The sequence below is a fragment of the Aotus nancymaae genome, unplaced genomic scaffold, assembly GCF_030222135.1.
Source record: "Aotus nancymaae isolate 86718 unplaced genomic scaffold, 86718_ANA_hifiasm-v0.15.2.pri h1tg000158l, whole genome shotgun sequence".
NCBI classification, from domain to species: domain Eukaryota; kingdom Metazoa; phylum Chordata; class Mammalia; order Primates; family Aotidae; genus Aotus; species Aotus nancymaae.
Genome location: NW_026988573.1, coordinates 1,036,425 through 1,058,705, shown reverse-complemented (window position 1 = coordinate 1,058,705; position 22,281 = coordinate 1,036,425). Strand labels below are relative to the sequence as shown.

Sequence of the window (22,281 nt, the reverse complement as noted above, 5' to 3'; positions counted from 1 at the left end):
GGCGGGAGTTGGAGACCAGCCTGGGCAACAGAGCGAGCCCCCATCTCTACCCTCACCCAAAAATTAGCTGGGCTTAATGGCACACACCTGTCGTCCCAGCTACTTGGGAGGCTGAGGTGGGAGGATTGTTTGAGCCCAGGAGATGAAGGCTGCAGTGAGCTATGAACATATCACAGCATTCCAGCCTGGGTGACAGAGCGACACCCTGTCTCAAAAAATAAAAAATAAAAGTAACCTGATTCCGCTTGGCCTCCGCTTTCTGTATCTCAAGATGAAGCCTGATTCTTACAAGGGGTCTGAGGTTCTCACTCGTAGCTGATGCCACCCATGCCCAGCTCCATGTCCCATCTGCCAGGCTCCAGGGGTGACAGGGCTGCAGCGGGTGTCACCTGCAGAGGGTGGACGTGACCACGCGGGCCGGCACGCCCATCTCAGGCGCACAAGTCTTCAGACATCGCGCCGATGAGTGTGAAGAGCCCGTGCACGCACGTGTAGCTCAGAAAGTGCTGCGTGCCCCATATGTAATTGCTGAGAAGTGTTCTGTTGCACGGATGTACCACAGTTTGCCCTATTGATGGCGAAGGCGTTTGTTTCGTTTCTAGCGGTTATGAATGGAGCTGCTACACACATTTGTGTACAAGTTTTAACTGTAAACATGCATGTTCTGTGTTTTCATTTCATTTGCATAAATGCCAACAAGACAAATACATACTGGGTCATATGGTAAGTACATATACAAATTTATAAGAAATCGCCCGACGGTTTTCTGAGATTGTGGCGCCATTTTGCATTCACGGCAGGGACATGTGAGTTGCAGATGCTCCCCGTCTTTGCCAGCATTTTGTAGGGGGAAGTTTCCTACAGTGGTGTCTCCCGGCGGTCGGCGTGCGTTTCCCTCGCGGCTGGCGATGCCGCGTATCAGCCCAGGTGCCTACTTGCCGTCCGATTGTCTTCTTGGGTGAAGTGTCTGTTCAAGGATTTTGTTTTCTTTTATTGAGCTGTTTTCTTTCTTAATCTTGAGGTTTGACATTTCTTTGTGTGTTCTTTTGTTGGGATATGTAATTTGCAGATACATTATTTTCAGCGTATAGCTTTAAAAAATTATCTAAACAGCATCTTTTGCAGAGCAGTTTTTAATGCTGACGTCCAATCCACCCGTCCTCCTTGAATGAGTCGTCCTTCTGGTGCTCTAGCTGAGAATTCTTTGCCTCACCCCAGGTCATGACGGTCTCTCTTTGTTTTCTTCTGAAAGTGTTGTGGACTTACGTTCCGTGGACACCTGTGGTTGTGTGGGAGCTGGTTTTGTGTGAGGCAGGCATGTCACTCGTGACAAGGACCGTCTGTCTGCCTGTGGCACAGCAGCTCCTCCAACCCCAGTGGGTGAAAAGACCATCCTTTCTCCATAGAATTGAGCCAGGGTTTCCATTAATAAATGACCCGTCTGTGCGGCTCTGTTTCTGAATGCTCTATCCCGTTCCATCATGTGTGTGTACAGCCCTTTCCAACACACATACTCACACCCCTATAAATACACGTGTGGAGGAAATGATTTCTTTTAGCCGCCCATGTGGCTGTTGCCCACATCCCCATCCTGGCCTGCCAGCCTCCATCCACACATTTCCTCCCGCAGAGCCTGCTGGGCTGTGGACGGACACTGCCTCTAGAGCCCCACAGGTGTCCCTGAGTGTCCAGGCTGCTGCTGAGAAGGGGGAAGCCGTGGAGTCTGCTTCAGGGACTGGATGGTCAAGGGGCCTCGCAGAACACCCTGTCCTCTCTGAGATCCGGTAGTGGGCAGGAATCCTGCCTGTCACTGGGAGGAGGTCACCGTGGACAGGGAACACTGGAGCCTTTCTCTGTGGCCCTTGGGGGCTGGGACCTGCCCACTTGTCTTTGGCCCGAAAGGGCACTGGCCCTGCCTCTCTTTACCCTGGATGGCAGGACACCACCCAGCAGTCCTCCCTGCAGGTAATTACTGGGTCGAGCTGACACCTACGGTGCCACCCCTGGGGTAATTGGGATTAGGCAGGGGAGGCAGCACCAGGGCCTGGGAGGCACAAGAGTGCCATTGTGAGCCCGCATCACCTGCAGCCCTGGCCTCTGCTGGGGTCAGCCCTGGGTGGCAAGGAAGATGCTTCAAGCTCAGGAGCTTCCCCAGTCCCAGGAAAGAACCCGAGAACCCCTGGCTCAGAGAGCAGTGGGGGCTCAGGTCAACAGGGTGCCCTTTTGAGCCCAACTGCTGAGTCCAGCCTCTGGTGTCTGTGCCTTTCACCTTGCCTGCATGTGACATGGTGACAGCTGGAAGATGCTGGAAGGCCTGAGGTCAGGGAGACAGGGAGGCCAGAGTCACCGGAGCAATAACGGAGCCCCTCTTGGAGCGCTGGGTCCTCCCCTCATGGACCTGTGGCTGTGAGCAAGGGGAACAAGTCCTTACCCTTGGGGACTTAAATGATGCCAGAGGAAGATGGCAACAAGCCACACAAAGGCGTGAATGGGGATGCTCCAGAGGGCTCTCTGCTGGAGTGGGATGCACGATGCCCCCAAAGACACGTCCACCCAGAGCCTGTGAATGTCAGCGTGTTTGGGAAAAGGATGTTTGCTGAGGGGATTGAGTTAAGCCTCTCTAGATGAAATCTGCATCTGGGTGAGCTGAAAGTCAAGAGTCTTTCTAACAGAAAGGCGGAGGGAAATTTGGGACACAGAAAGTCCCGTAAAGACAGAGGCAGAGATCAGAACCATGGGGCCACCAGGAGCTGGAAGAGGCAGGAAGGACCCTTCCTCCAGAGCCTTCAGAGGGAGCGGGTTCTGCCTACACCTGGAGCTCAGATCCCTGGCCTTGGAGCTCAGAGAGGTTGTGTTTCTGTTGTGCTTCGGCCCAGGGGTGGCCCTTTGCAAACAAAGATGTCCTCAGGGTACTCACACAGGCCCCCTACAGAAAACTAAGTGGGAAGCCAGAGGAGGGTGGGATGGTTTGGGGAGCTTCTCCATCCTGCGTCGGGGAGTGCTCCCTAAGGAGGCTGTAGGGAAGTTGGGCCCTGAATCACAACACAGGATGCTGCAGGACAGTGCAGCGTGGAATGTCCCAGGCACAGGACGGCGGGGACCCGGGCCACCAAGGCTGAGTTGCGAGGCCCAGGACGAGCTGAATTGAAAACATGCCTCTCTCCAAAACCCTGAATCCTCTCCATCAACCTGCAGCTCAGATCTCCCCCGAAAGGCCTTGCAGGGGCAAGAGAGAGCCATGGGGGATGCTGGCAGGGTGGGGAGCGAAGCCAGCCTTTGTCCTGGAGGCTCCAAGTGCAGAAAATGCCCATTCCTGCATGTGTTCAGTGTCCTACTCCAAGCAGACCAAGGTGGGAATGAGCCCGTGGAGAAAGCGGGGACTGCTGACGCCTCCAGCGCTTAATGAGCTGTTATTCAAAACGGCGACTGTCCCTGCCAGTTGGCTGCGGGTCCTGTGGGAAGGGACTGGGTGGTCGTTGTGCCAAGCTCCCCAGGGGACCCCGAGCCGAGGGCTATAAAGGGCAGCTGGGGGAGACGCCGGCACAGCCTCTCCCAGCCCCAGCAATTCCCTGGTCAGGCAGCTGTGAACGCAGACCCCGGAGATGAAGACCCTGCTCCTGGCCGTTGGCCTCATCCTGATCGCTGCCCTGGAAGCCCAGGACCTCTTTGCCTCAGAGGAGCCAGATGTGAGGCTGGGCAGGTGGCCTGGATGTGTGGCCTGGGTGTGAGTGGCCTAAGCAGGTGACCAGGGCAGGCGGGTCAGGAAGAGGCTGAGGCTGAGCCCTTCCCACTTCACGGGGAGCACCGTCTTGTGGTCAGAGATGGATCCAATTTGGGGCCCTGGCCTGCCCCTCCCAACAGCTGTGGCCAGAGACAGCGGAAGACATGGAGCCCCAGGAATCCATTTTACGTCATCTGCCCTGCCAGGCAGAGTAAGGGCGGAGAGGAGGGACTGGAGGAAGGGACCCGAAGCCCTGGGAGGGAGCAGGTCTCCTCGGAGTGAGTCGGGGGTGTAGGGGGCAGGAGAAGAGTGATTCAGAGGTGCAGGGGAAGGGGCGCAGCCTGGGTACTCGTGGTATGTGGCAGGGGCCAGGGGCGCAGCCGGGGTGCTGCGTGTGTATGTGTGGGGGGCAGGGTCACGTGTGCAGCCTGGATGATAGGGCAAGGACAGCAGCGGCTGCAAAGAAAACATGTTTTCCAGATTTCAGGGACATGGTATATCAAGGCCATTGCAGCAAACAAGGGCATCTTAGGGAAGAAGGTGTCCCCCATCACGCTCTCATTGCTGAGTAGCGGTAACGTACAGGCCTCCTTCACGAAGAGGTGAGCGTCCGCCCAGATCCGCCTTGCTCCTGCTGTCCCAGGGCCCTCGGGCTCTTGCCAGGCCAGTCAGGGCCCATGGAGCTGGGGTCCTTCTGCTCTCTCATTGGTGTGGGGTGCCACTAAATGTCCCCTAACTCTGGAGGGGAAGGGCTCCCAGGGGCGGCTCAGCTGGGAGGAGGGGGCAGTGGACCCCTGGCAGGGTTGGGGTTCCTATGTTGCTTCCAGGTCTGGGGTAGGGAGGTCCCGGCACATCTCCCAAAGTAGAGATGGAGGCTGGGCCACACCCCTGCCCACCTGATTTCCGCTTTCCAGGAGCAATGGTCAGTGCCACAAAATAGACACCATTCTGGAGAAAACTGAGGTGGCTGGCACATACAGAACCTGTGAGTTCTGGGTGGGAGTGAGGTGGCGGGTATACCCCCAGAGAGGAAGCCCCTCCTCCCCTCGTGTCTCCCACTCAGTTCCCCTCCCTGTCCTGGGGCTGGCCCTGTGCCCATGAGGGGCAGTTGCAGAACGTGGGTCCCTACATGTGGGGACCCCAGTGCCTGGGGCACAAGGCAGTTGGTGCACCTAGGACAGGTGAGGCACCTGGCAGGCAAGGCGGGTGAGAGCGGCACTGCAGGGCTGGGGGACTCACCTGCCCTTCCTCTGTGGCGCTCCACAGCTGGGGCCCTGCACTACCTACACATGGAGGGCTCCTCTGTGAGGGACCACGGCCTGTTTTTCTCTGAATTGCAATTTGAGGGGGAAAGATTCCAAGTAGCCAAGCTCATGGGTAAGTCTCCCACAATTCCCAGGGCCCTGCTTACTCCATGGCTTCCTGCCCCGGCCCCACCAGCTCTGCTCTCAGAAGCTACCGGAACCAGGATCAGTCCTTCTCTGGGTATAGGTCCCGTACCTCTAGGGAAGCAGCGTTTGAGTCCACGTGTGCTGGGTTGTGTGTGCTGCCTAGAATCCAGCCCAGCACCCCGAGCTCCGCCATGGGAATAGAGTGGGGTGGGCAGGGCAGACACAGCCCTCGGCGACACAGATCTGGGGTCTGGGATGTGGGGAGGTCACCTCATGGGGAGGCAGCATGCTGACAGAGGCCTCTGTGGGGCAGGGACCCTCCAGGGTGGGAGGCCGGCCCAGCGCCTCTGGCACACAGGGTCCTTCCAGGTCGGGGCCTGAACCTGCAGGTGATTTAAGGAGCTCCCGGGCCCCCCAGGGTTGCTCAGTGGCTCGCAGAGTCTCCACCACTATCCCTCTTCCCAAGGACCTGCCAGTTGGGTGGTGGCTTCTCCTCTGTCCCCAACCGCTACCCCAGAGCCCCATATCCCTCCTTGGGCCAGGCCTCTCCTTCTGTCCCCGGCCGGCCTATCCAGGGTGAAGCCCTGGGCATGGGTGGCCGCCGTCTTCTCAAGGCATCTGCTGCCTGCAGAGGCATGCAGCCATCCCCACCTTGGCTCAACTGGCCACTTCACCTGCAGGTAGGAATCCCGACGTCAACACAGAGGCCCTGGAAGAATTTAAGAAATTTGCTCAGTGCAAGGGATTCCTGGAAGATGACATTTTTATACCCCTGCAGACAGGTGAGGGGATGGCTCTGCCTGAGCTCCCCACGTCCCCTCGTGTCTTTCTGTGATCTGGGGGTACCCTGAGGCTTCCCACATCCCTTTCCCAGGTCCCTCACATCCTGCATGTTCTCCTATGGGACTCCAGTCCCTCACAGGGACTCCGGGGCCCTGCTTTGGGTCTTGGTCATCAGGGGGTCTGAGCTCTGGGCTGTGATGGGGTCTGGGCCCTGGACGTCTTCTCATCCCTGGGTTTTTCTTGCTCTCTGTAGAAAGCTGCAGTCCTGAACCACACTAGGGTAAGTAACCCTTAAAGCAAACAAGAGCCCTGGGGTTTAAAGGGCATCAGGATGCACCAGGGCACCGTCAAGTTGCAGACAGGAGGGACCCCTCCCTGCTCTGAGATCCTATCTGTTCTAAAACATCAACTCCAGGACATTTACAGACTTCTTTCTTGGCTCCGTCACCTGGGTTCCCTATTTGTGTAACTTGGGAACAGCAGACAGGGTCTGGCCCCCACCATGCCCAGGCACCCGTGGAAGCCCCTTGGCTCCCCATTCTCTGGGCGTACTGTCACCTGGGGCTCCCCAGTCCTTCCGCATCCTGTGTGGGGCAGTAACATTGGTCCTGCTGTGAGCAGAGCCAGGTGCCTTTTTTTTTTTTGAGACAGCGTCTCACTCTTTTGCCCAAGCTGAAGTGCAATGGCACGATTATGGCTTACTGAAACCTTTACCTCTCAGGCTCAAGTGATCCTCCCACCTCAGCCTCCAGGCAGCTGGGACTACAGGCACGTGCCACCACACCCAGCTAATTTTTGTGTGTTTCTGTACAGATGGGGTTTCACCATGTTCCCCAGGCTGGTCTCAAACTCCCAGGCTCAAGCAATGGGCTGGCCTCTGTCTCCCGAGTGCTGGGATTATAGGCATGAGCCACTGCCTAGCCCGGGTGCCTTCCGGTCCTGAGAAGGCCCCTTTTCCCAGGCACACCCTCACTGGCTCTCCCACGTGGACAGACTGGTTGTGGGGAGACAGCAGAGAGGAACCCCTTCTGCTCATGCCAGTTCCGCAGTCCCTCGGAGCCCGCATGTGCCCTTCACACCGCAGCAGCCCCCTCCCACTGTCCCTGTCCTGGCTTCACTGACCTTCCCTTCTTTTTCAGGACAAGGGACACCTTGGCTCTTCAGCAGCCCCAGAGCAGTACCACCCGGCACCTCTGTCCTGCCCAGGGACTTGAGAAAATGCCCCCCCAGCCCAGCCAGCTGCCCCCTTCTGCCACCCCCTTCCCTGTGTCCCCTCTCCTGGTTCTCCATAAAGAGCTTCAGCAGTCCCTGTGACTCTGCCTGTCTGTGGGGTCCTTGGGCAGGGGCTGGTTGGGCACTCCCTTGGGGGTCTGCTGGGTGCAGGGAGTTGGTGGAAAGCACTCCAGAGGAAAACCCATACCCAGGTCACTCCCCTCCCATCCCTGGCCCTGGTGGCCTCTCAGCTCCTCTCTGTCTCTGTGGATTTGCCTCTTCTGGGCGTTTCCAATTGTTGCCTGTGGAGGGTGTCCAGGTCCTTATTTAGTGTTTTGAACAAAGAATTGGACAAAACACACAAAGCAAGGAAAGAATGAAGCAACAAAAGCAGAGATTTATTCAAAACAAAAGTACACTTTGCAGCGTGGGAGCAGGCCCAGGGACAGGGCTCCAAGAGCCTAGTTGTAGAATTTTTTGAAGTTTAAATACCCTCTAGAGGTTTCCCACTGACCACTGGGTGTACACCCCATGCAAATGAAGTAGTGGCCTACAATCAGTCTAGTTTCAGAAAGCAACCAATCAGAGGCTGAAGTGAAGTTACAAAGGCTACTCCTATGCAAACCTCTGATTGGTTGTGGAACGCAACCAATCAGAGGCTGAAGTTACAAAATCTACTCCTATGAAAACCTCTGATTGGTTGTGGAAACAACCAATCAGAGGCTGAAGTGAAGTTACAAAGTTACACTTCTAGGCAAAGGAAGACTTGGCCTGCAGTCAGTCTGATTGGTTGGGTAAAGCAACCAACACAGGCTGAAATGAAGTTACAAAGTTACACTCCTATGCAAACGTCTGATTGGCTGTGGAAAGCAAAAAATCGGAGGTACGGTTTTCCCTCTGCCGGGCAGTAAAAGTGGGGGTGGGTTGCAAAGGGTGTAGCCTCTCTTTTGTTACTGTGGAAACTTGGGGTTTTCCTTTTGATTTAGTTCTAGGAAGTAAGCATAAAAAAAAAAAAAAAACCCTTGGGGAGGGATAGGAGGTGAGACTCCTGTTTCTGAGGCGCCTGGAATGGTTAGAATCGCAGCCCTATGGTTTGGAGCCCCAGGTGGATGTTGGCTGGTGTCCCTTCGCTTGTGTCTTTGATGAGTGTGCCTGACAGAGGAGGGGGTGCTGAGCGGCGCCCAGGCAAAGCCACTCCCCGTGGGAGAGCACAGCATCTTCCTGACTCTGGGAGCCAGGAGCTTAGTGTGGCCTTGGTTTGACATATTTCCGTTGAAAATGGGTCCCTCCCAGCCCCCGACTCATGGTGAAATCGTGGGCAAAATCTGTAGCTTCTCTAAAGCTGAGTTCCTTCAGAGGTCAAAGTCATTTTCTGGTAGAAACTTTGCATATTTTAAGTCCCTCTAAAAATGTGAGGTGTCAATCTAAATAACAAACAGGGAGAAATTCTTCAAATATATTAAGTTTACTCAGGAATGAGATTGCAATCTGGGATATGCAGGCTATGTCAACACAGGCATAGCAATGGAAACTGAAGCGTTGGAAAGCTTTCAAAGGCAAGAGGAGGCGTGTCCGTAAGTTGGTTTTGAAGCAAAGAGAACACTGGTTACAGGGTCTTACCACAGGAGTTGACATGAGCTCGTTGGTGGAGACGGCATGTCGGGCAGGGGTTATTGTGCATCTGGCCAGCTGTCCTCGTGACTCCTATAGCAAGCTGCAGGTTGGAAAGTCCTTGGGAAATGTTCTTGTTACAGGCAGTTTGAGGGAAGAGCCCTTCAGGGAGCCTTTGTAATCGTCCTTATCACAGGCAGGTGTGGGTGAAGGCCCTTTCTTCTTAACCTCCTGACTCTTATTTTGTTTGAGTTTGACACAACTGACTCCAGTTTATAATATTGACAGTGTTCACATTTCCCTCTTTTTATCAAGGTCTTCCTCCAAAAGCATCAGTGCTCAATTGTCCCGTGATTAGATTCTGATTGTCCCTTGTTGTTGGGTCGGACCTTTCCCAGCTGGTCTGGTCCCACATAGCTGGGAGGTGCAGGTGGGAGTCAGTGTCAAGACCCTTTTGGCCACGTTTGAGCAACAAAGGAGTCAGAAAGAGTGGCTCTCGGGCCAAGGGAGCCTGGAATTCATTGTAAGTTCAATTGTAAATGCAGTTTCACAGGTGTTGATTATCATTTCAAAGTGCAGGGCCAGCATTACTCTGTTGGGAGCTGTACTTCTGCAGAAATTAACAGACAGTAGTTACAAGTTTTAAAAAAGGATCATATGGAGCAGAATTAATAGTAATACGGTAAACATGGTTTGCATCGTGATTCTAAATCACGAAGCCTGTAGATAATCAGCTGAGTAAATCAAATCACCGCGGGAAATTGTGTGGGACTTGTTATAGCCAGATTTTAGAGAAAACTAGAAGAGTTCAGGATTCGGTGCACAACTTGAAGACAATGAACAATCTAATCACAGGTGAAGTACAGTTTTTCTTCTGAATATTTTTCTTTTGAAACATATTTTTTCTCTGTAGTTTCCTTCATCTTTACCAAAGATAATAAGGCCAATTTGTTTGCACAAGTTTCACCTTATCAAACTTGGCCTGACTATTTACATAAGTGCCGTAAGACTAGCAATTGACCATACAGGAATCTCAGATTTAAAAACGTCTTTGGGGCTAGGAAGCCAAATCAAGTCAGATTTTAGACTTCGTTTGCAGTACCTACAAGCAATTTCAAATATGACATCCCAGTCAAAACCTTATTAATAGAACCAACATTTCCAATTGTATCCAGTTATGTGAAGGGAGCAGATTCCTACTGAACGTATGTTTAATAACTATTTACCATAAAAATAAGAATACCCATGAACAGTTTCCAAATTGGGAGGCATCAGGTAGGAAGAAATGTAACAATCTTAAATAAAAAGGTATAAACACATCATCTTCATCAGTCATTTAGTTTCACGCAGCGAGTTCTTGTTCTCTGCTTGATTTTGATTGGCAGTTTCATGAACCCATCAGTTTCTTCGTTTGAGTTCTGGAAGTTTTTATTTAGTCTATTGATCTTAAAGTCATTAGAAACCTACATTCAAGAGTACTTGTCAGGGGCTTTTTCATGCTTTCCAAGAAGGAAGAAGCAATTTTGGACTGTAACTGATTACAAATGCTTTTAGAGATGAATCAAAACTGGATAACAAAACAGAATGGCCATGGTTAAGAAATCTGATGAAATTTCATTATAACAATAATGCAGCTGGCAAGAAAATTCCATCATGTCTATTGTGTATAGCATTTTAGATTAACAACCAGAATCATGACTGACAGCATCAGGACCATCAGATGTCTATAAATTCCATATAATCGTTATCATATCAATAACATATCCATAACAAATATTACTTTAAAATATTTAGCATCACTTTTGTATTAGCAAGGGTTCCCTAGAGAGACAGACCTAATAGGAAAGCTATATAAAGGAGTTTATTAAGTATTAACTTATACGACCACAAGGTCCCACAATAGGCCATCTGCAAGCTTGAGGAGCAGAAGAGCCAGTTCGAGTCTCGAAACTGAAGAATTTGGAGTCTGATGTTTGAGAGCAGGAAGCATCCTGCACAGGAGAAAGATGTAGGCTGGGAGGCTAGGCCAGTCTCTCCTTTTCACATTTTTCTGCCTGCTTTATAGTCGTTGGAAGCTGATTAGATTGTGGCCACCAGATTAAGGGGGGATCTGCCTTCCCCAGCCCACTGACTCAAATGTTAATCTCTTTTGGCAACACTCTCACAGACACACCCAGGATTAATACTTTGTATCCTTCAGTCTAATTGAATTGACACTTAGTATTAACCATCACAACTTTATTGTTTGACAGTGCTTTCCATACAATTTAATATATCAAACAACCCTAATTAGTTTAATATCACTCTTGTACAAGGTGAGAGACACATCCTTTGGGGTTTCCAGGGGCTCAACAGGGAAATCCCAAAGTCAATTCTAGGTCAAAGAGACTTACTTGAGAATTTGATTTTTGTGAAGTTTGTCAAAAGGATGACACTGTGCTCATAACATAAAGGGCTTGACAGAAAAGACAAAAAGGATTTTATAGTCCCAAGAAGGATGCAGAGTCCTTTATTAACGTGACCTTATCCAAACTAGATTCCAGATAAAGTCAAAGAGCGCTTACCAAAAAGAAAGAGCCCAGTCTCACTAAGACTCACCAGGGCAGAAAAATTGAGCCATGGAAGTGGAAACCTCTAAAGAGCTCAATAAGGGTACTGCCCTCCATTCCAAGAATCACGGATTTCTTCTAAAGGTAATCTGACTCAGATCCCACTTCTGACACCAAATTATGTCAACCTAAATAACAGAGAAATCCTGCAAATATCATGAGTTTATTCAGGAAGGAGCAGAAGATTGCAGTCTGGAATGTTCAGCCTATGTGAAAACATAGGCATATCCAAGGAGGCTGGGGCGTAGGGAAGCTTTTAAACACAAAAGGAGTGCACATAAATTGTTTTGAAAAGAGAACAGGCTGGGTGCAGTGGCTCATGCCTGTAATCCCAGCTCTTTGGGAAGCCAAGGCAGGCAGATCTCTAGAGGTCAGGAGTGTGAGACCATCCTGGCCAACATAGTGAAACCCTGTCTCTACTAAAAACACAAAAAATTAGCTGGGCATGGTGGCACTTGCCTGTAATCCCAGCTACTCAGGAGGCTGAGGCAGGAGAATTGCCTGAACCCAGGAGGCGGAGGCGGAGGTTGCGGTGAGCCGAGATTGCGCCATTGCACTCCAGCCTGGGTAACAAGAGCGAAACTCCGTCTCAAAAAAAAATACAAAGATTAGCTGGGCGTGGTGGCAGGCGCCTATAATCCTGGTTATTACTTAGGAGGCTGAGGCAGGACAATCGCTTGAACCCGGGAGGCAGAGGTTGCAGTGAGCTGAGATTGTGCCACTGCACTCCAGCCTGGGTGACAGAGCAAGACTCCATCTCAAAGAAAAAAGAAGAGAACATTTGTTACAGGGTCTTATTGCAGGAGTTGCCATCAGTTCATTAGTGAAGGAAGTGTCTTATGCAAGGGTTCCTGTACATCCGGCCAGCTGTCCTCATGACTCATGTAGCAAGCTGCAGTTTGGAAAGTCTTTGGGAAAAGTTATTGTATGGGCATATGTGCATAAGAGCCCTTCAGGGAGCCTTTGTGATCGTTCTTATCACTGGCATGTGTGAGTGAAAGCCCTTCCTTTTTAACCCCCTGACTGTTTTGTTTGGGTTTGACACAGGTGACTCTGTCTTGATATTGACAGCTTTCACAGAAGCGTGTTATCTCTATTATGTGTTTATTTTTCAAGACTGCTGCATTAGGGTCAATATTAAAAATCAAATATGTTTTTACCAAACATGTTATAAACTTTCAAAATCCACAGTACTTTTGGAACAATATTTAACACCTGCAAACATCCCTATGGCCCCCAGTCCTTGGTCACTAACCTTCCAGGTACCATCAGAGCCTTATCTTCTTGGGACCTCCTTGTGCCTCTTGTTGGGGTAATGTATCCTGGTCACAAAAACATCCTGTTGGCCGGCGTGGTGGCTCATACCTGTAATCCCAGCACTTTGGGAGGCTGAGGAAGGCATATCACTTAAGTCCAGGAGTTTGAGACTAGCCTGGGTAACATAGTGAGACCTCATCTCTACAAAAACCAAAAATTAGCCAGGCATGGTGATGCACACCTGTAGTCCCAGCTACTTGGGAGGCTGAGGTGGGAAGATCCATTGAGCCCAGGAGGCAGAGGTTGCAGTGAGCCAAGATCACACCACTGCACTTCAGCCTGGGTGACAGAGTGAGACTGTCTCAAAAAAAAATCCCAAAAAACAAAAATTCAACACAAAACATTCTGATGCTTAGGCCTGTGGACCAGGTATCTCCAGCAGCACCTGGGCCCCCAGTGCTGGATCCAAGATTCCCACTGTTTTGCACCCACTGTGCCTCCACACCCTCATTTACCTCTCTGAGAACTGGTCAGCTTCCAGCCACACTCATGTCCACCTGGGCCAGAAGACCTGAGCTCCCTTCTCTCTGCCTTTTTCCTGGTAAACACCCCTGCCTAGGTCCTCCTTCTTTCTCCACTCCTGAAGGGACAAGGCTCATTCAATCCTGAGAGTTATCCTAGCCTCTAGGCCCAGGGATTCCTCACCTTTGGCATGGGAGACCCCTGAGGAAAATGAGTCCCATGAGGCCCGGGGACAAGGCAGGAGCTGATGCTGGGAAGACAGATCCTGGTGGTCAGTCAGTTCTAAGCAGCAGGGATTGTGGTGCACTGTCATTTATGCATGTCATCAGGACTAAACTGCATTTGATACTAAGGAAAGGGCTTGGCAATAGGAGTGGTTAGAGGGCCTGGAGCTCTCAATTGTGTCAGGGAAAATGCATATTCAGCCACACAAGCATAGTAGTTTCTATCCCATGTTGCTCAATCGTCTAATAAATGGATGGATGAATAGGTGGAGGATGGACGGATGGGTGGATGGATAGATGGTGGATAATGGACGGTGGATGGGTAGGTGGATGGATGGATGGATGGGTTGGTGGATGGATGGATGAATGGTGGGTAGATGGATGGATGGACGAATGAGAGGATGGACGGATGGGTGGATGGATAGATGGTGGATAATGGATGATGGATGGGTAGGTGGATGGATGGATGGATGGATGGGTTGGTAGATGGATGGAGGAATGGTGGGTAGATGGATGGATGGATGAATGAGAGGATGGATGGACGGATGGTGGATGAATGGACAGTGAATGGATGGTAGATGGTGGATGGATGGATGGGTGGATGGATGGATGGATGGGTCGGTGGATGGATGGATGAATGGTGGGTAGATGGATGGATGGATGAATGAGAGGATGGACGGATGAGTGGATGGATAGATGGTGGATAATGGATGATGAATGGGTAGGTGGATGGATGGATGGATGGATGGGTTGGTGGATGGATGGAGGAATGGTGGGTAGATGGATGGATGGAGATGGACGGACGGATGGTGGATGAATGGACAGTGGATGGATGGTAGATGGTGGATGGATGGATGGGTGGGTGAATAGATGGGTAATGAATGAATGCATGGATGGTGGATGGATGCATGGATGGATGGTGGGCCGATCACTTGAGGACGGGAGTACCATACCAACCTGGCCAACATGGTGAAACCCCATCTCTACTAAATATACAAAAATTAGCCAGGCGTGGTGGTGCACTCTTGTAATCCCAGCTATTCAAGGGGCTGAGGCAGGAAAATCACTTGAACCCGGGAGATGGAGTTTGCAGTGAGCCGACATTATGCCACCGCACTCCAGCCTGGATGACAGAGTGAGACTGTCTCCAAAATAAATAAATAAATCCTGTCCTTATCACATGTGGAAACTCACAAAACAATAATGTCAATTATATAATTGTGAAATTGCAGGGGACACCTTTCCGATATTACTTTGGGGACATTATCACATGAGAATTCTTATTGGGCAGGGATCTGAAATTCAAATGCCCACAAGCAAGCAATTAAAAGAAAAAAACAAGAGGCCTAGAGACCAGGTATAAACTACTGAGACAAAGAATAACAGCAGAGGAGGGTGGAGACCAAATGTGAGTCCTGAGAGTGCTGAAGAGCGAGTGTAAATGCAGTCATCCACCCACAGCCACACCCAACTCCGAGAATGCAAAAGTCCCATACACAAAATGGCACGGTATTTGCATATAACCTATGCACATCCTCGCCTATACTTATTTATTTATTTATTTAAGACAGGGTCTCACTCTGTCACCCAGGCTGGAGTGCTGTGGCATAATCTTGGCTCACTGCAGCCATAACCTCCCAGGATCAAGCAATCCTCCCACCTCAGCCTCCCAAGTAGCTGGGACTACAGGCATGTGCCACCTTGCCGACATAATTTTTGTATTTTTTGTAGAGATGGGGTTTTCACCATGTTGCCCAGGCTGGTATCAAACTCAAACAACCCCCCTCCCTCGGCCTCCCAAAGTGCTGGGATTACAGATGTGAGCCACCGAGATCAGCTTCTCTCCTGTACTTTAGATCATCTCTAGATTACTTACAATACCTAATGAAACGCCTATGCACCAACTGATTCTCATGAGTTGAATATAGTACTTGGCATATCAGGACACTCACTGTTGCTTTTCAGAACTTGATGGATTTTTTTCCCAAATATATCTCATCCATGGTTGATTGAATTCATGAATATGGAACACACAGAAAAAATGGTCCATTGTCAGAGGATGATGGACATGAAGGGGAAATATTGAGGTTAACAGAGACAAAGTGTAAATACCAAGGAGGGTAGAGACCAAATGCAAATACAGAGAATGAAGGAGATCAAGTATAAATTTGAGGATGATGGAGACCAAGTGCAAATACCAAGGCCGATGGAGACGTTAAGTGTAAATTTCAGGATGATGGAGACCAAGTGTAAATACCAAGGCCGATGGAGACGTAAGTGTAAATTTCAGGATGATGGAGACCAAGTGTAAATACCGAGGCCGATGGAGACGTAAGTGTAAATTTCAGGATGATGGAGACCAAGCGTAAATACCGAGGCCGATGGAGATGTAAGTGTAAATTTGAGGATGATGGAGACCAAGCGAAAATACCGAGGCCGATGGAGACGTAAGTGTAAATTTCAGGATGATGGAGACCAAGCGTAAATACCGAGGCCGATGGAGACGTAAGTGTAAATTTCAGGATGATGGAGACCAAGCGTAAATACCGAGGCCGATGGAGACGTAAGTGTAAATTTGAGGATGATGGAGACCAAGCGTAAATACCGAGGCCGATGGAGACGTAAGTGTAAATTTCAGGATGATGGAGACCAAGTGTAAATGCCGAGGCCGATGGAGACGTAAGTGTAAATTTGAGGATGATGGAGACCAAGCGTAAATACCGAGGCCGATGGAGACGTAAGTGTAAATTTGAGGATGATGGAGACCAAGCGTAAATACCGAGGCCGATGGAGACGTAAGTGTAAATTTGAGGATGATGGAGACCAAGCGTAAATACCGAGGCCGATGGAGACGTAAGTGTAAATTTGAGGATGATGGAGACCAAGCGTAAATACCGAGGCCGATGGAGACGTAAGTGTAAATTTCAGGATGATGGAGACCAAGCGTAAATGCCGAGGCCGATGGAGACGTAAGTGTAAATTTCAGGATGATGGAGACCAAGCGTAAATGCCGAGGCCGATGGAGACGTAAGTGTAAATTTCAGGATGATGGAGACCAAGCGTAAATGCCGAGGCCGATGGAGACGTAAGTGTAAATTTCAGGATGATGGAGACCAAGCGTAAATGCCGAGGCCGATGGAGACGTAAGTGTAAATTTCAGGATGATGGAGACCAAGCGTAAATGCCGAGGCCGATGGAGACGTAAGTGTAAATTTCAGGATGATGGAGACCAAGCGTAAATGCCGAGGCCGATGGAGACGTAAGTGTAAATTTCAGGATGATGGAGACCAAGCGTAAATGCCGAGGCCGATGGAGACGTAAGTGTAAATTTGAGGATGATGGAGACCAAGCGTAAATGCCGAGGCCGATGGAGACGTAAGTGTAAATTTGAGGATGATGGAGACCAAGCGTAAATGCCGAGGCCGATGGAGACGTAAGTGTAAATTTGAGGATGATGGAGACCAAGCGTAAATACCGAGGCCGATGGAGACGTAAGTGTAAATTTGAGGATGATGGAGACCAAGCGTAAATACCGAGGCCGATGGAGACGTAAGTGTAAATTTGAGGATGATGGAGACCAAGCGTAAATACCGAGGCCGATGGAGACGTAAGTGTAAATTTGAGGATGATGGAGACCAAGCGTAAATACCGAGGCCGATGGAGACGTAAGTGTAAATTTGAGGATGATGGAGACCAAGCGTAAATACCGAGGCCGATGGAGACGTAAGTGTAAATTTGAGGATGATGGAGACCAAGCGTAAATACCGAGGCCGATGGAGACGTAAGTGTAAATTTGAGGATGATGGAGACCAAGCGTAAATACCGAGGCCGATGGAGACGTAAGTGTAAATTTGAGGATGATGGAGACCAAGCGTAAATACCGAGGCCGATGGAGACGTAAGTGTAAATTTGAGGATGATGGAGACCAAGCGTAAATACCGAGGCCGATGGAGACGTAAGTGTAAATTTGAGGATGATGGAGACCAAGCGTAAATACCGAGGCCGATGGAGACGTAAGTGTAAATTTGAGGATGATGGAGACCAAGCGTAAATACCGAGGCCGATGGAGACGTAAGTGTAAATTTGAGGATGATGGAGACCAAGCGTAAATACCGAGGCCGATGGAGACGTAAGTGTAAATTTGAGGATGATGGAGACCAAGCGTAAATACCGAGGCCGATGGAGACGTAAGTGTAAATTTGAGGATGATGGAGACCAAGCGTAAATACCGAGGCCGATGGAGACGTAAGTGTAAATTTGAGGATGATGGAGACCAAGCGTAAATACCGAGGCCGATGGAGACGTAAGTGTAAATTTGAGGATGATGGAGACCAAGCGTAAATACCGAGGCCGATGGAGACGTAAGTGTAAATTTGAGGATGATGGAGACCAAGCGTAAATACCGAGGCCGATGGAGACGTAAGTGTAAATTTGAGGATGATGGAGACCAAGCGTAAATACCGAGGCCGATGGAGACGTAAGTGTAAATTTGAGGATGATGGAGACCAAGCGTAAATACCGAGGCCGATGGAGACGTAAGTGTAAATTTGAGGATGATGGAGACCAAGCGTAAATACCGAGGCCGATGGAGACGTAAGTGTAAATTTGAGGATGATGGAGACCAAGCGTAAATACCGAGGCCGATGGAGACGTAAGTGTAAATTTGAGGATGATGGAGACCAAGCGTAAATACCGAGGCCGATGGAGACGTAAGTGTAAATTTGAGGATGATGGAGACCAAGCGTAAATACCGAGGCCGATGGAGACGTAAGTGTAAATTTGAGGATGATGGAGACCAAGCGTAAATACCGAGGCCGATGGAGACGTAAGTGTAAATTTGAGGATGATGGAGACCAAGCGTAAATACCGAGGCCGATGGAGACGTAAGTGTAAATTTGAGGATGATGGAGACCAAGCGTAAATACCGAGGCCGATGGAGACGTAAGTGTAAATTTGAGGATGATGGAGACCAAGCGTAAATACCGAGGCCGATGGAGACGTAAGTGTAAATTTGAGGATGATGGAGACCAAGCGTAAATACCGAGGCCGATGGAGACGTAAGTGTAAATTTGAGGATGATGGAGACCAAGCGTAAATACCGAGGCCGATGGAGACGTAAGTGTAAATTTGAGGATGATGGAGACCAAGCGTAAATACCGAGGCCGATGGAGACGTAAGTGTAAATTTGAGGATGATGGAGACCAAGCGTAAATACCGAGGCCGATGGAGACGTAAGTGTAAATTTGAGGATGATGGAGACCAAGCGTAAATACCGAGGCCGATGGAGACGTAAGTGTAAATTTGAGGATGATGGAGACCAAGCGTAAATACCGAGGCCGATGGAGACGTAAGTGTAAATTTGAGGATGATGGAGACCAAGCGTAAATACCGAGGCCGATGGAGACGTAAGTGTAAATTTGAGGATGATGGAGACCAAGCGTAAATACCGAGGCCGATGGAGACGTAAGTGTAAATTTGAGGATGATGGAGACCAAGCGTAAATACCGAGGCCGATGGAGACGTAAGTGTAAATTTGAGGATGATGGAGACCAAGCGTAAATACCGAGGCCGATGGAGACGTAAGTGTAAATTTGAGGATGATGGAGACCAAGCGTAAATACCGAGGCCGATGGAGACGTAAGTGTAAATTTGAGGATGATGGAGACCAAGCGTAAATACCGAGGCCGATGGAGACGTAAGTGTAAATTTGAGGATGATGGAGACCAAGCGTAAATACCGAGGCCGATGGAGACGTAAGTGTAAATTTCAGGATGATGGAGACCAAGCGTAAATACCGAGGCCGATGGAGACGTAAGTGTAAATTTCAGGATGATGGAGACCAAGCGTAAATACCGAGGCCGATGGAGACGTAAGTGTAAATTTCAGGATGATGGAGACCAAGCGTAAATACCGAGGCCGATGGAGATGTAAGTGTAAATTTCAGGATGATGGAGACCAAGTGTAAATACCGAGGCCGATGGAGATGTAAGTGTAAATTTGAGGATGATGGAGACCAAGCGTAAATACCGAGGCCGATGGAGATGTAAGTGTAAATTTCAGGATGATGGAGACCAAGTGTAAATACCGAGGCCGATGGAGACATAAGTGTAAATTTCAGGATGATGGAGACCAAGTGTAAATACTGAGGAGGAGACCAAGTGTAAATACCAAGGAGGATGAAGATCAAATGAAAATACTGAGGAGGATGGAGACCAGTGTAAATATCGAGGAGGGTGGAGACCAGTGTAAGTACCAGGAGGATGGAGACAAAGTATAAATACCGGGGATGATGGAGACCAAGTGGTAAATACCGAGGAAGATGGAGAGCAGGCATAAGTACAGAGAATGATGAAGACCGGGTGTAAATACTGAAAAGGATGGAGAGCAAGGGTAAATACCGAGAATGATGGAGACCAAGTGTAAATACCAAGGAGGTGAGAGAGCAAGTGTAAATACTGAGGAGGGTTGAGAGCAAGTGAAAATCGAGGAGCATGAAGAGCAAGTGTAAAATACAGAGGATGATGGAGCCCAAGTGTAAACACCAGGGAGAATGGAGAGCAACCGTAAATACTGAGGGGATTGGAGTGCAAATTTCAATATGGAGAATGATGGAGACAAATTGTAAACACCGAAGAGGATGGAGACCGAGTGTAAATACCGAGAAGAGTGGAGAGCGAGCGTAAATACAGAGGAGGCTGAAGATCCGTGTAAATACCAAGGGAGACCCTGCTTGCTTCAGCAGCACACGTATGAAGATACCGCGGAGGCTGGAGAGAAATATAAAACAGGAGCACGAAGCCTGGGCAGGGGTCGTTTGGCCTCCCTCTCCCTCAGAGTGAAAAACAGCAAAATAAACCACAACAGCCATTATTTACTGAGTTCTTGCTCTTTGTCAGCAAGCAGTAAGTCATCTGAATAGCTACGAGGGAAGAGCCATAAATCGACCCATTTTACAGATGATAAAACTGAAACTGAGAGAATTAGTCACTTGGCCCAGATAGAAAGAAGTTAGATTCAGGATATGAATCCAGACCCTGTAATTCCAGAGTCTTGCACCAGACACGATGCTCTTGGGCCTTTGAACTGACCGGAAAGACTTCATGATTGATTGGGTTTGGTGCTGAAGCAGAGCATAGGCACTGGAAAGCGTGGAAGTCGTAAGTGCTTTGCTGGGTACATTGCCCAAAAATGCATGTGGTAACTGGTACCCACAAAAGCTAGAGCATTTTCAACTCTGTGGGCACCACCCCCCATGCACCCAACCCAGGTGGTCAAAAAGCATAAAATTTACCATCTTAGCCATTTTTAAGTGTGTAGCTCAGTGGTAGAATGTGTATACTTAAATAGTCATCCAACAAGTCTTTGTAACTTTTGTATTGCAAATCTGAAACTTTCAACTCATGAAACAACAAATCCCCCTGTCTTTCTGCCCCTGCCCCCAGCTCCTGGTAACCATCATCCCACTTTTATTTCTATGAATACGATAACTTCAGGTACCCCGTGTAAGTGGAATCTCACAGTCTTTGTCTTTGTAACTGGTTTATTTCACTTTGTTTGATGTCCTCAAGATTCATCCATGTAGTAGCCTGTGCCAGAATTTCCTTGTTAAGGCTGAAAAATATTTTCTTATCCACATATACCACAAATGTATTTGCTTATCTGTTCATCCTTCAATGGACATTTAGGATGCTGCCACCGCTTGGCTACAGTTTATCCCACTTAACATGTCTACACTTGACATATGTCCACAGTTACCGATTGCAGCTTTCCTCACGAGAGCAAAAGATGAGAAACAACCCAATTTTCTCCAGCAAGGGTCTGGTTAAATAAAAATCCACATGAAAAAATGCAGTGTAGTTGGGAAAGAAAATAAGAAAGAGTGGAAGGGAGCCGTTTATGCATCGCTCTGGAAAGATCTCTGGCTAAACCCAGTTGCTGCTAGAGCTGGCACTTACAAGTCTGTGCGTGAACACCCAGCTGGTTTTTGCCAGCACCTTGGGAGATTGCTTTGCCATTGTGTCCCCAACACCTGGGTCATCATGCTCACTATGGGCCAGGCCCTGGGCTCCTGGCCCAGCTCAGCCACTGACCAGAAGACAACCACTGGCCAGTCCTCCCATCGGATGACATAGCCCAATGAACTCTAACCCTGGGCCTCCAGGTCACATAAAGACAGACCAACCTCAGGGAGCTCTTCTTTGCTTGCCTTGAAGAATCAAGGCCAACTTCATTCTGGAACCAGGAAATGGATTTCCTCACATGCCTATTTTGTAGATGGGAAAACTGAGACCCAGTGAGGGGAAAGCCATTGGGAATCGCATGGCATGGACGTTCAGAGCACGGATCTCACATCCCCTCCACCACAGGCCCCACCCAGGCTGGCCCTGAGCTGCTGGACAGGAACTTGTGCCTGAACTACTGATCCTGGCAGCTGTTCCCACTGAGCTTGGACCACGTGCCTGAGACCTGCCTCCCCTCATTTCAACCCTGCTTGGGCAGCCCCACACCAGTAGGAATGGTGCTTGTTCACAGCAGTTCTCCCAAGCCTCTATAACTGAGCCTGATACAGGGGGCACTTCATGTTTACTGAATAAACAGATGAATGAATCAGTGCCATCCTCCCAACAGCCCTGTGAGGGGGTACTCTAAAGAGTCCTGCCATGCAAAGAAGTCTCGGGTTCATTCATTCATTCATTCATTTGTGCATCCAGCACCTGTGTGCTGCTCCTTGTTATGTGCAGACACCTGGAATACGATGGTGAACCCCAGACACCCAGAATACGGTGGTGAACCCCAGACACCCGGAATACAACGGTGAAGCCCAGACACCCGGAATACGATGGTGAACCCCAGACACCCAGAATAGTGTGGTGAACCCCAGACACCCGGAATACGACAGTGAACCCCAGACACCCGGAATACGACGGTGAACCCCAGACACCCGGAATACG

At 49.5% G+C, this 22,281-nt stretch overlaps 1 protein-coding gene across 1 annotated transcript; it reads left to right on the top strand.

Annotated features, from left to right (window-relative positions):
* Positions 1-4,153: 4,153 nt before the first annotated feature.
* OBP2B (odorant binding protein 2B) lies at positions 4,154-21,752 on the top strand. Its single transcript, XM_012457836.2, has 6 exons — positions 4,154-4,323; positions 4,636-4,706; positions 4,988-5,098; positions 5,793-5,894; positions 7,035-7,205; positions 21,697-21,752. Exons 1-6 carry the CDS (start codon positions 4,154-4,156, stop codon positions 21,750-21,752), a joined length of 681 nt encoding a protein of 226 aa, XP_012313259.2.
* The last annotated feature ends 529 nt before the right edge of the window (positions 21,753-22,281 follow it).